Raw genomic sequence first — 12,534 nt, forward strand, 5'->3', positions numbered from 1 at the left:
CTCATCTATATAGCAGAAAGTGAATTATAGGATACTGCTAACTTTTTTTATTTCTTCTTTAGAAGTTCCATATGACGTCAGTCTCATATGAATAAAGGGGTACAGTTGCTTCCCATGGGAATGCCGAGTGCTTGTTGAAAAGCATGAAACAAATATGTTGTCAATCAATAAATCAAGATTATTAATGATGTCAAGATAAGATTATAAACTGCGTCAACACTTCGAATCTATACTGCAAGACCATCATGTATTATTTGCGAAGTTGATACGGACTATTGATCAACAAGGTCTTGGTGTCTTCCAATGAACTTTTTAAGAAGGACAAGATTCTTTTTTAAATAACTTTGGAAATTTAAATATCTTCTCACATACTGATGACGTGTTTTAAAGTTTGAGTAGTAGGTACATATACTAGAATACTGAATTAGTTAAGGGAAACGTTGTCAAATCAAGAGACAACAATCCAAAGAGCAGTAATGCACAGCTAAACGGGAAACGATTAGTAAAAAGTTAAATCACAAAAATACTGAACTCTGAGGAAAATTCAAAACGGAAAGTCCGTAATCGAATGGCAAAATCAAAAGCTCAAACACAAAATGACATAGATATAATGTACATTCGCAACGACACAGACGTAATACAGAATGTAAGGAACATAAAGCACCCAATACATCGTGCTACACTAGTTATGGAGACAGATATTGATCATCCTGGATTTGCCCGACTTATATTAATAGCAGAGAAGAAAGGAGAACCCGTCTGGGAACCTAGTAAAAGATGTAATACAGGAGTTGACTACTTTATTAATATACACAACATAGCGTTGTTTAATGTATAGGTAACTTCACACGGTCCCTGTAGATCAGATTAACAACTGAGTACGGATTTTACATTCTGCGTAAGGAGCAAATACTTTCCTCACAACGCAGTGCCATGGGCATCCCGTCATCGACGTCAATGGCCATCTAGTACCGTAAATGACAGGATCATACATTACGGATGTTTGATAGTACATATAGGACCCAACGATGACAGTTTATGGAGATTGTCTTTCTCTGTAGATGAAAAAAATCTTGTACATTCGTTTAATTTCACTCAACTGTTATGTTACGGTCTACTAAAATTAACATTAAAGCATATTGTTAATAGAAATAATGATGCAAAAGAGTTATTGTGTTCTTACTTTCTAAAAACGGCTTTATTCTGGGTCTCTGAGGAGGAAGATATTAACACATTTCGACTACTTAAATTGTATTTTTGTTTTTCTCTCTGTCTTTGTAGATTAATATCATGGGTAAACATCTGCTATTACTCGATTTATTTCACTTGACTGGGAGGAGTTTAACCGGTTCGCTCATAATAAACCAGTCCATCTATATTAAGGTGTTATAGGATAAACTCATCAATGAAGTTTCTAGTCATTCTTTTGTAAATTCCTTTGATGACACTGATTGGTAATTAGAAATCAGTATTTATTATAACGGCAATCATCCTTATCACACACATTTTCAAATAGACTGTCCACATGCAAATTAAAACGTTAGCTCCGCCCGATCAGTTGAAATAACATTGGTAATACTGTCCAAACTATTTTATACCTGAACACAATATGTTCCAAGGAAAGATCAATCAGAGAAATAAAACGATACTGATACTTGTACTTGAGAGTATAAAGTGTGGAGAGATTGATAGATTAATAACGAGTTTATTTCAGCTTGACAATGAAAATCCCCGTTTATCAAGTACAAAGATTGCACTTTCATTCGAAACGTTTGACGATCTATTTTACAGGATTGCTAGAATAAAATTGGAACCAACAGACCTTTTAAGTTTTAATGGTCTTTCAATTGCTCAATCTTTGATGAAGTCTGAATCTTCTACATTTATCATTGATGTATGTTAATATTACTATGCTGAATTCAATCAATATATAGCGTAACTACTAACAACGCCAAACTCAAAAGGTAGCATGTACAACATACAAAAACGTTTCCATGGACATTTACAAGACAGTGTAAAGACAGATGTTGTGTCCGGCTGGTTGTTATACGCGTCGTTTCATTATGTTCTTGGACAGTACGATGTAACGCTGAGACTAACAGATTATGTTCTGTCAAGATGTACACCGGACATGATGAAAAATAAAGAAAAACTAAACGATTGTTGTGAGATACAAAGTGTACAATTTAAATTGTGAGATCCACGCGTAGCCTCTGGCTGTTGGCAATCCTCTTTAAATAGATAAAGAATTAAATTAAATTAAATTGTCTTTTATTGAAAGGATGAAAATATCCTATGCTCATATGGGTTTCTACATAAAACACTCGTCACTAATACCAAGGCTCCGTGTTGAAGGCCGTACATTTACCTTTAATGGTTTACTTTTATAAATTGTTTTTTGGATGGAGAGTTGTCTCATTGGCACTCACACCACATCTTCCTATATCTATAAAGTGAAAACAGCTGAAGTGATTTTATGAACTTCGAACTTACATTACTAAATATAAATGTCCTTGTACGTACATTGATACAAGTGTTTGACAAGTTTATGTATCGTTTTATAACAACTCAACGATACTTCTCCGAAAAAGTACTTTTCAATGTTTGTATTAGGAAGTGTTATTTTCTTTTTGTTTTAGTTTCTCTTTTTCTACTATATTAAATTATAACAAAATGTAGGCAATCAAAGACGCATTATTTAATATTTTAAATCTAAACATGATTTAAAATAGATGCAGATTGATTGCAATTTCAAAACGGTAATAAATACGTAAAAAGTAAAATCACAAAAATACTGAGCTTCGAGGAAAATCCAAAACGGAAAGTTACTAATCAAATGGCAAAATCAAATAAATGTATGATAGTTATCATTTGACTACTAGGAATTTTATGTATTATTCGACAAGAATAGAGGCAGTTTTATGATTTATGAACGTTATGTTTTGATTTCCTTGTAAGTACACAACTTTCAATTAGCAAGTGACCTTCGTTCCATCCTTAATTTAAAACGATCACAATCTAATATCCGCATGACAAATATTTGCACTGTTTTCATCAGGAAGTTTTTCTCTTTGTTTCAGCTTCTACAAAACCCTACTTTTGATTATCTTAAATAAGTAATATTGTGTGACTACAAGTGTTCCAGTCATCAAGCAGTCCAGTGAAAAAAGGTAAGAGATAATACATCTGTAGAAACACTTACATTGTAGTAGACGCTTACCCTGTCGTGGTATCCGGATTTCCCCAGGGTTTGTTTGTAACCTAAGTAAGTCTCTTCTTACATGATATACGAAACTTAAACATTGGTAATCTACTACTATCTTTATTTATAAGACATGAAATATACTTTCATGTGATCATCGAAATTGTAATCGTAATCGACTGTAATTGTTTTGATTTTATTTAAATTTTTTTTTTGGGGGGGGGGGGGGGGCGGGGAGTGGGATAAAGGTGGGATAAAGACCAAATCACAATGATAAATGCAACTTTTTTTCTAAACATCGGAATTAATATATAAGATACACGATTGTCAACTTAGTTTCATACATTTTACATCAGATACATGAAATGTAACTAAAGTAAATTGTAACTTAAAGGAGGAGGATTTATAAAATGATAAAAAGAAAATACACCTAAAATTGAAAAATAGAAATCTTCATTTATTTATTGTTAGTTTAATTGGTAAACAAATATAATCTGGACACTGTAGTGGGATGTCATAGTGACGTTGTAGCAAAATATTTTCTCGAGTGCAGCTGCTGTTCTATAATATTAGTATTAGTATATTAATAACAAGATAAAACATGTGGTTAATTTGACAGTTTTTGCTGTTCGGCATTACATTTAAGAAGTTCGAAGCCTTAATCATAACATGTAGTACAAAGTATAAAAATAATACAATTGTCACAGACTAATGTCTTATAAACACCTGAAAAATAAGTTTGTGATAGATTTATACTACTTTTTGATTTTTGAGTTAAAGGGAAAAATGTAGTGTCTTTATTATGACTGTCATAAAAACCAGGATTAGTCCACCATCTTCTACATAAGAAAATGCCTGTTCCAAGTCAGGAATATGACAGTTTGTTATCCATTCGTTTGATGAGTTAGGGAATAAATTTTGCCATTTGATTAGGAACTTTCCGTTTTGAATTTTCCGCGGAGTTCAGTATTTTTGTTATTTTACTTCTTATCATACCACCTCCCTTAGAAATCAAGTTTTACATTTTGACTGATTATGTATTAACTGATAGTCAGCATATTATTTTATATATCAAACAGTAATATGGAACTTAGTATTCATTTCATACGAAATTAGCCCAGAGATTAAATGTATTTACATATAACTTTCTTACAGGCATTATGAATGGAAACTCCACAAACCGAGACAATAATGACGATGGTAATATATTTGGAATGAGGAAAATCTCGTATTGGGAAATACACGGTGTGAAACGTTTTCCGTATCGTGGACGGCGTAAATTTACACCATTACTTTACCAATCTTTTGATGGAGGGACGAAAATCTCAAACGACGTTTTCGGACTGACAATCAGACAGTTTGAACGAACATATAAAGCTTGTTTAGAGAGAAGAAAAGCACATGAGCAGTGGATACTAAACCTTAGATATCCTGATAAATCTTCAAATGAATATCTGGATTACTTACTGAACTGTACAGACTGTAATAAAGGTATCTATTGTGTAATATAAAAAAGAAGATGTGGTATGACTGCCAATTAGACAACCATCCACAAAAGACCAAAATGACACTAACATTAACAACTATAGGTCACCGTACGGCCTTCAGCATTGAACAAAGCCCATACCGCATATAGTCAGCTATAAAAGGCCCCGATAAGACAATGTAAAACAATTCAAACAAGAAAACTAACGGGCTTATTTATGTAAAAAAATGAACGAAAACCAAATATGTAACACGTAAACAAACGACAACCACTGAATTACAGGCTCCTGACTTGGGACAGACACATAAATAAAAATATGTGGCGTGGTTAAACATGTTCTTTAAATCAAGTGCATGGCATGACGGTGTCTATTTGAATACAAATGAAAAAATGATATAACGAGGTGGAAACATATCATAATTCAAATATTAAACCACGAAATAAAGACTAATAAAGAACAACAAGGCAAAAAAGGAATCCACAAACAGACAAAACCATGAGAAACGAAAGGATAGAATCTAAAAAAAACACCAAATAGTTCAAAACGTTCCCTTCAAGACACGCGTGAAAATGATTTGGTTAATTCCGTGCAGGGGGTTATTTTCGCGGGGTGTAACTCTTCACTTATATTCGCGAATAGAACACAATCGCTCAAATAAAATCCGCCAATTTAAAAGTGCACATGTTAAAAGGTATTGATAAAAGTTTTAAATCCGCCAAAATATTTAGTTTACCTTATTCAATGAAAATCACGAAATTTTACAACTGCTGCAATAACCCGCTATACAATACTAAATTATGAAAATAGTGTAAGGTACGTATAAGGTTTTTGAAATGTATACGTCGGTCGTACTATTAGTATAGTACGTGCGATGAAAACAATCTGTATTTAGGTTTCAGTAAAATACTAATTTGTCATGAATAACATATAAACTAATTGCGTCTAAATTGGATTTAAAAAAAAAGCGCTTACACCCTAGATTATCAAGCAAACATACATTGCTTAGTCTGAATATGGTTACAAGTAGAACAAAAACACTGTGTTTTTATATCATTTATAATTATTAAGTATTTTCCGTTGATTGTTAATTTGCATACCTGTCGCAAAATATACTACGATAGACGTATAATGAGGCCCCTCATGGGGGGTCCTAGTAATCACATAATCACCATTGTTTTGCCAATATAATCACATAATCATTAAATATTTGCTTATCTTTAGTAATCAAATAATCATAAACTAAAAATACAGTCCTAGGTAATCAAATAATCATGAAATATTTGGCTTAATAATCAAATAATCATTGAAAAAAACGGCCAAGTAATCACATAATCAAAAACCCCATGAGGTCCCTCACCTGTCACCAAATATACTACTATAGACGTATAATGTCTACATACTACTGTGGATTCATTAATCTTCGTTGGATACCAATTTTCGCGTGGATTTCGTGGATACCGAAGAACCACGAATTTAAATGTTCAACGAATTGTAAATTTTCTTAAGGAATGTATGGACACTTTACAAAAACCACGAATTTAAATATCCACGAATATACAAGTTTTCCTCAAACCACGAAAATTGGTACCCACGAAAATAAATGAATCCACAGTACTCAATATTACCGATCGAATCACAACGATTGCATGTGATAAATATCGTGGAGATAACTCTCTTCGTTCGTACGACGTTATACGGTTTTATGATTGATAAAGAAAAAAAAATCACTTTTTACAGATCACTTGCTTTGGCTCGAAACAAAACCGAGAGAGAAATACTTATATGAACACCTCGTAGAAAGAGTTGGTACTGAAATCGATATAAGAACAAGACAACGATTCTTTATAATCAGTGATAATATCGAAAATGAAGTTTCGCCTCATCAAATAAAAATATCAAGTGGAAGTAAGGCAGAAGGACTGGATTTACCCGGAAGTGACATAGATATTATGTGCATAAACAAAATGGAAGAAGCAGACATAGTACAGAATGTAAGGAGTATCAAACACCCAATACACCATACTACCTTTGTTATGGAGACTGATAATGATAATCCTGGATTCACTAGACTCCGATTGGTAGCAGAAAAGAAAGAGGGATACTTCTTTGTACCTTTTGCTGGTAATAGCTTGTATCTTAGAGTTAATCACTTTGTTGAAAGGAATAAGCAATCGATTCCGACAATGACTGTCTTTGCACACGGTCCATGTTTATCAGATAAAGATCAGACAATAGATTATGCATTCTGCATACGAAGTAAATATCTACCTCAGAACGCAATTCCATGGGCATACCGTCATCGACGTCAATGGCCCCTAATATCGTTATTGACAGGATCATAGATTACGGATGCTTGGTGGTACCTATAGGACCTAAGAACAGATCAGAAGATGACTTTTTATGGAGATTGTCTTTCTCTGTAGCAGAAAAAATGCTTGTACATTCGTTTAACTTCACTCAACTGCTATGTTACGGTCTACTCAAATTAACATTAAAGCATGTCGTTAACAGAAACGATAATGTTAAAGAGTTACTGTGTTCCTACTTTCTAAAGACGGCTTTATTCTGGGTTTCGGAGGAGCAGGATATCGACACATTTCAATTATCGAAATTGTATTTTTGTTTTTCTCTCTGTCTTGATAAATTGATATCATGGGTAAACATATGCTACTGTCCGAACTATTTTATACCTGAACATAATATGTTCCTACAAAAGATCAATAAAAGTAACAATAAGACACTTCTATGTGTACTTGAGAGTATAAAGTGTGGAGGGATTGATGGATTAATAGCGAATATATTTCAGCTTGATAATGCAAATCATCGCATATCACGAACAAATAGTGAATCTTCGTCCGTTAAGATAGAATTTCTATTTTACAAGCTTGGTGGATCGATATCGGCACCAACAGAAATTCCAAGTTGTTTTAAAGGTCTTGTATTAATTGAATCTTTCATAAAGTCTGAATCTTGTACGTTTATTATTGAGGTGTGTAAATACTATTATGCTGAAATCAGTCAATATTTAGCACAACTTCTACCATCGCCCAATACAAGAGATAGTATGTATAACATACATAAACGTTACCATAGACATTTACAAGACGGCATCAATACTGATGCTGTGTCCGGCTGGTTGTTATACGCGTCATTTTATTACGTAATAGGGCAATACAATGTTGCACTTACACTTGCAGACTATGTTCTGTCAAGATGCACACCGGATATGGAACGATTACGCAATCATCAGTATCGTGAAACAAATTATAGTGAATATTTACATTCCACATTGCCATTAGTTAAAAAGATGAAAATAGCCATTGTCAATAACGTTACCTTTTTACAGCACTCGTCACTAATACCAGAAGAACTACGACTAGAGGTTATTACGGATCCCTGCTTTACAATACAGCCTGTTGCATTGTCTCACTGTCTAAGATTTCTATGTTATCATCATCTTTCTGATATTTCCAACAGACAAGAGGCATTACATAATTTATATTTAACGGTTAAAAACAAATATTTCATGTCAAAAGTTGGATTTTCTGAATCAATTACCCTTATTGGTGTATGTTGTGAGATCTCCGGTAATAAAGAGTCCGCATATCGGTACTACGACTGGGCTATGCAATGTCCTTATTATGTTTGTCACACAGCAAAAATAAGGAAATCAAAGCTTTTTTTTTAAAAGCTTTTAGCATTAAAAACTCATGCAGTTTGCTATGTTATATTGTGTCAGCAGAAAAATATGTACAGTCAATCTGTGTTCTTAAAGGAGGCATCTTTGCTTATATTATAGAGGTTTTATCTTGCTTTAGCTTCATTATGTATTGAAATTTCCTTTAGTAAAATAAAATAATAAAATAAAAACACAAATATAGTTCTGCTGCGTAAAAGGACTAATCAACACAGGTCTGATAATAAAGAAACTCAATTCAGGGTTCTTTATAATCATTTTAACCAGCCTGGCCATGTTCCTTCTTTATCTATGAAAGTATGCATCAGCGAGAACAGTTATCACCGCACAATTAGCCCTACACTAAAAGATAAGGAAACTAGGTTCTGCAATACCATATGGTTGCAATGAAAACATCAAAGGAGTAAGAATTTGTCAAGTCCAGCTTGCAGCAATCTTAATAATGTAAAGAGTTTATTTAATACTGATTTAGGACAAACACGGAGTCATAGGCAAAACATTACCATCGGCCTATAAAGTAAAAAAGTCTTCCCAATCTTGATAGACCTCTTAGAGCTTTAATGACCTTCTTTCACAAGTTCATCTCCTTGTAGTGTTATATTACATTAGACTTTTCTTTCCCCACTGCCTGTTAAATACTAAAATGTTTGAGAGAATATGCAATTGATCAAGGATGCATAAATACGTTTTTCTGCAATAAACAGACTGGAAAAAATAAATTCTAATGCAAGTTCTTTGCTGCCTTTTTTAGGAAGTAAGATTGGAACTTACACATGAGGAACATAGGAAATTCATTCCTGATCAGATTACTTATAAAAGATTTGATGCAATCAACATAAACAAAGTTCTACATCCCAAAGAGGTAACATCTAAAATTTCACTTTAGTTTCAAAAGCAGGTTGTTCCGATTGTATCCTACAGTTACAACACGACTGATGCCACATGTGGAACAGGATCTTCTAACCCGTCCGAAACACATGAGATTACCCACAGTGTTTGTGGGGTTCGTATAGCTAAGTCTTTAGTTTTCTATGTTGTTTCTTGTGCACTATTATTTGTCTGTTTGTTTTTATATTTTTTAGCCATGGTGTTGTCAGTTTATTTTCGATCTATGAGTTTGAATTTTCCTCTGGTATCTGACGCCCCTCTTTTACAATAAAACCATGGCACCAAAAGTATTCAACTATAAGCAAACATTGTAGGACATCTGATATGTGACTGTTCCCGCCTTATATTTACAGTCCATCTGGCCAAGTTATTACTGGGAATCTAAACATGATTCAACATGACCATCTCTGAAAAATGATATATCATAGTCCTTAGTTTAGACAACCCTAACATCTAAATTGGAACCATAACTTCAAATCAATCATTGATTCCAATGAGGACTACACTAGAGCATGGGCTAAACGAGAAGAATTAAGTTGAACTAGACACTTTGTCAAAATTGGTCAAACAATCAAATTCCTGATAAAACCTCGCTTTCATAAGTTGACAAACTGTGTGAATGATCGACCATAATCCGTTTTCAAAGACAAAGAGGCTGTGAAATATCAATCATATCTTCAAGATAAGGCTGTTATTGTTCCTGCGGACAAAGCTTCACATAATATTGTTTTGTATGTACATCATACTACTACGAGGGTCGTGTAAAAAGAATTAGGAATAAATGAGCAATTAGGTAATTCAACATACAAAAACATATCATTTGACAAGCCAGGATAACATGTTGGCCAATCATAAGTCCTTCATTGCTTCAATGAACATTACATTGAACAACAAAGCAAATCGGAGGAACTTACCTTGTTGGTATTTTAAACTTCAAAGAATTCCGTACAACTAAAGTCACTAATGTTACATTTCCGTATCATCAGCATGTTAGACGAAATAATTATCCAAAAGATTGATATTAGACTAGATTATATTTTAAGCGATTGTCACACAAATGAGAAGTTAATACTTAGGCTTTTTCAACCTCAGGAATAGATAACCTTAGCTGTTTTTGGCAAATCATTTAGGAATTTTTGGTCCTCATTGCTCATCAATTTTGTACTTTATTTGGCAATTCAAAGTTCTTTGTAGAAAAAAAAAAAACAACGCGCGTGTGCCGCAAACACCAAATTTCAATCCTCGTATAAATGAATTTATTAGCAAGCAGTAAAACCAGGTTAAATCCACAATTTTCTACACAAGAAATGACTGTACAAAAGCAGGAATACGACAGTCTTAATCTATTCGTTTGGTGTGTTTGAACTTTTACCAGAGTAAATACTTGGGGCATTTTTTCATTTTACAATTTTTGGTAAAAAAAATAATTTCAACATGATTCCAGTATATGAAGGCTTTTGAAAAAAATTTGTAAGGGTTCCGCGGAACCCAGTGTCTCGCCTACTTTAGCTGTTAATCACACACTCAACAAAAATGATGAAAAAAATAAATAAAATTATTCCTCTTGACACTATCTTTGGATTGTCAGAAGCTTCTGTTCAAGTTTGGTAAAAATTCAGGCTAGTTTAAAAATCTTAAAGATGTTTTAAAAACTTTTACTGCAGACTGTATGTAATGTTAACTGGAAGAAAAACTAAGTTCATTTATAAGAAAATGCGGAAAAAATGGAATTTTATTTTTAAAAATTTACTTCTGGATACTATCTTTTGATAATAAACAAGCTTCTGGCTAAGTTTCGTACAATTCCAGGATAGTTTAAGAAAGTTATAAAATTTTTAAAAAATTTAACCACAGAGTGAATGTAATGTTTCCTGGCAGAAAAAACTAAGTTCATTTATCATGTTTATAAGTAAAATACGGAAAAAATGGAATTTTATTTTTACAAATTTTACTTCTGGATACTATCGTCTGATCATAAACAAGCTTCTGGCTAAGTTTCATACAATTCCAGGATAGTTTAAGAAAGTTATAAAAATTTTAAAAACTTTAACCACAGAGTGAGAATGTAAAGGTTCCTGGCAGAAAAACTAAGTCCATTTATAATTAAAATACGGGAAAAATGGAATTTTATTTTTACAAAATTTACTCCTGGATACTATCTTATGAACATAAACAAGCTTCTGTCCAAGTTTGGTAGACATCCAGGATATTTCAAGAAAGTTATTAAAATTTCTAAAACTTTAACCACAGAGTGCATATTTGTTGACGCCGCCGACGACGCCGACGCCGCCGACGACGCCGCAGGAATGTAGGATCGCTATGTCTCGCTTTTTCGACTAATTAAAAGTCGAAGGCTCGACAAAAAGAAGAAATATTAATGGCAATTAAAAACCAATTGTTCAGAGAACAATTGAAGGTCTTTCCACCAGTAAAGATCTATTTTGATATTAAAATATTAAAAACGGAAAGGTGGAAAGACCTAATTATAATTGTTGAAGGCAAATGTTTAAGTAACCGTTAACTTATACAGCTCTTTACACGCAAATGCCAAGCAGGACATGCATTTGCTGGTACATATCTGTTGTTTCCGTATTGTGAATCGTAGAATAGATATAGGAAGATGTGGTGTGAGTGCCAATGAGACAATTCTCCATCCAAATAACAATTTATAAAAGTAAACCATTATAGGCCAATGTACGGCCTTCAACAAGGAGCCTTGGCTCACACCGAACAATAAGCTATAAATGCATACATAACCTTGTTACACCGTATGCTATTGTGAGTTCCGTTCGTGTGTGACTTTGATACCAAATTACTATCACCCTAGCTTTTCCCATTCCATAGTTAGAGTCACGCTGATAGGGAAGTATGTTTGGCTCTGTGGAGGAAAACATGCCCGTGGAAGAATACATATGCAGCCACAGCTAGACGAAGTTTAACCTTTAAATTGGTTTATTGTTAAAGGACAATTTACGATAAGGCCAATTTTAAGGCCCCCCTATTTTTTCATATTTCTAAAATTTGCTTTGGAAAGTTACTTATCACAAAATATGCCCTTAGGTTCGAAGTTAGTTTAAATGAACTTTAAAACCATTAATTTCAGAAAATGGGCGAGGTTAGGGAGATAAAAGAGCATCAAAAACGCCAAAAGAAGGAAAAATATCGATTTTTGACCATTGTGTCTTAAAATTAAATAGCGTGTGACTATGTGACCCAGATAAAAATATTGCGATTTGAATAGCAAAAACAGTTCTCATGAC

General features: G+C 33.3%; 1 protein-coding gene across 1 annotated transcript; it reads left to right on the forward strand.

Annotated features, from left to right (window-relative positions):
- The first annotated feature begins 3,037 nt into the window (after window positions 1-3,037).
- LOC134701104 (uncharacterized) lies at window positions 3,038-8,520 on the forward strand. The gene is made up of 3 exons (XM_063562239.1): window positions 3,038-3,170; window positions 4,358-4,402; window positions 6,427-8,520. The coding sequence occupies exons 2-3, from the start codon at window positions 4,363-4,365 to the stop codon at window positions 7,029-7,031; spliced, it is 645 nt and encodes a 214-aa protein (XP_063418309.1). The 5' UTR covers window positions 3,038-3,170; window positions 4,358-4,362; the 3' UTR covers window positions 7,032-8,520.
- The last annotated feature ends 4,014 nt before the right edge of the window (window positions 8,521-12,534 follow it).

The sequence above is a fragment of the Mytilus trossulus genome, unplaced genomic scaffold (genome assembly GCF_036588685.1).
Source record: "Mytilus trossulus isolate FHL-02 unplaced genomic scaffold, PNRI_Mtr1.1.1.hap1 h1tg000215l__unscaffolded, whole genome shotgun sequence".
In the NCBI taxonomy this organism is placed as follows: Eukaryota; Metazoa; Mollusca; class Bivalvia; order Mytilida; family Mytilidae; genus Mytilus; species Mytilus trossulus.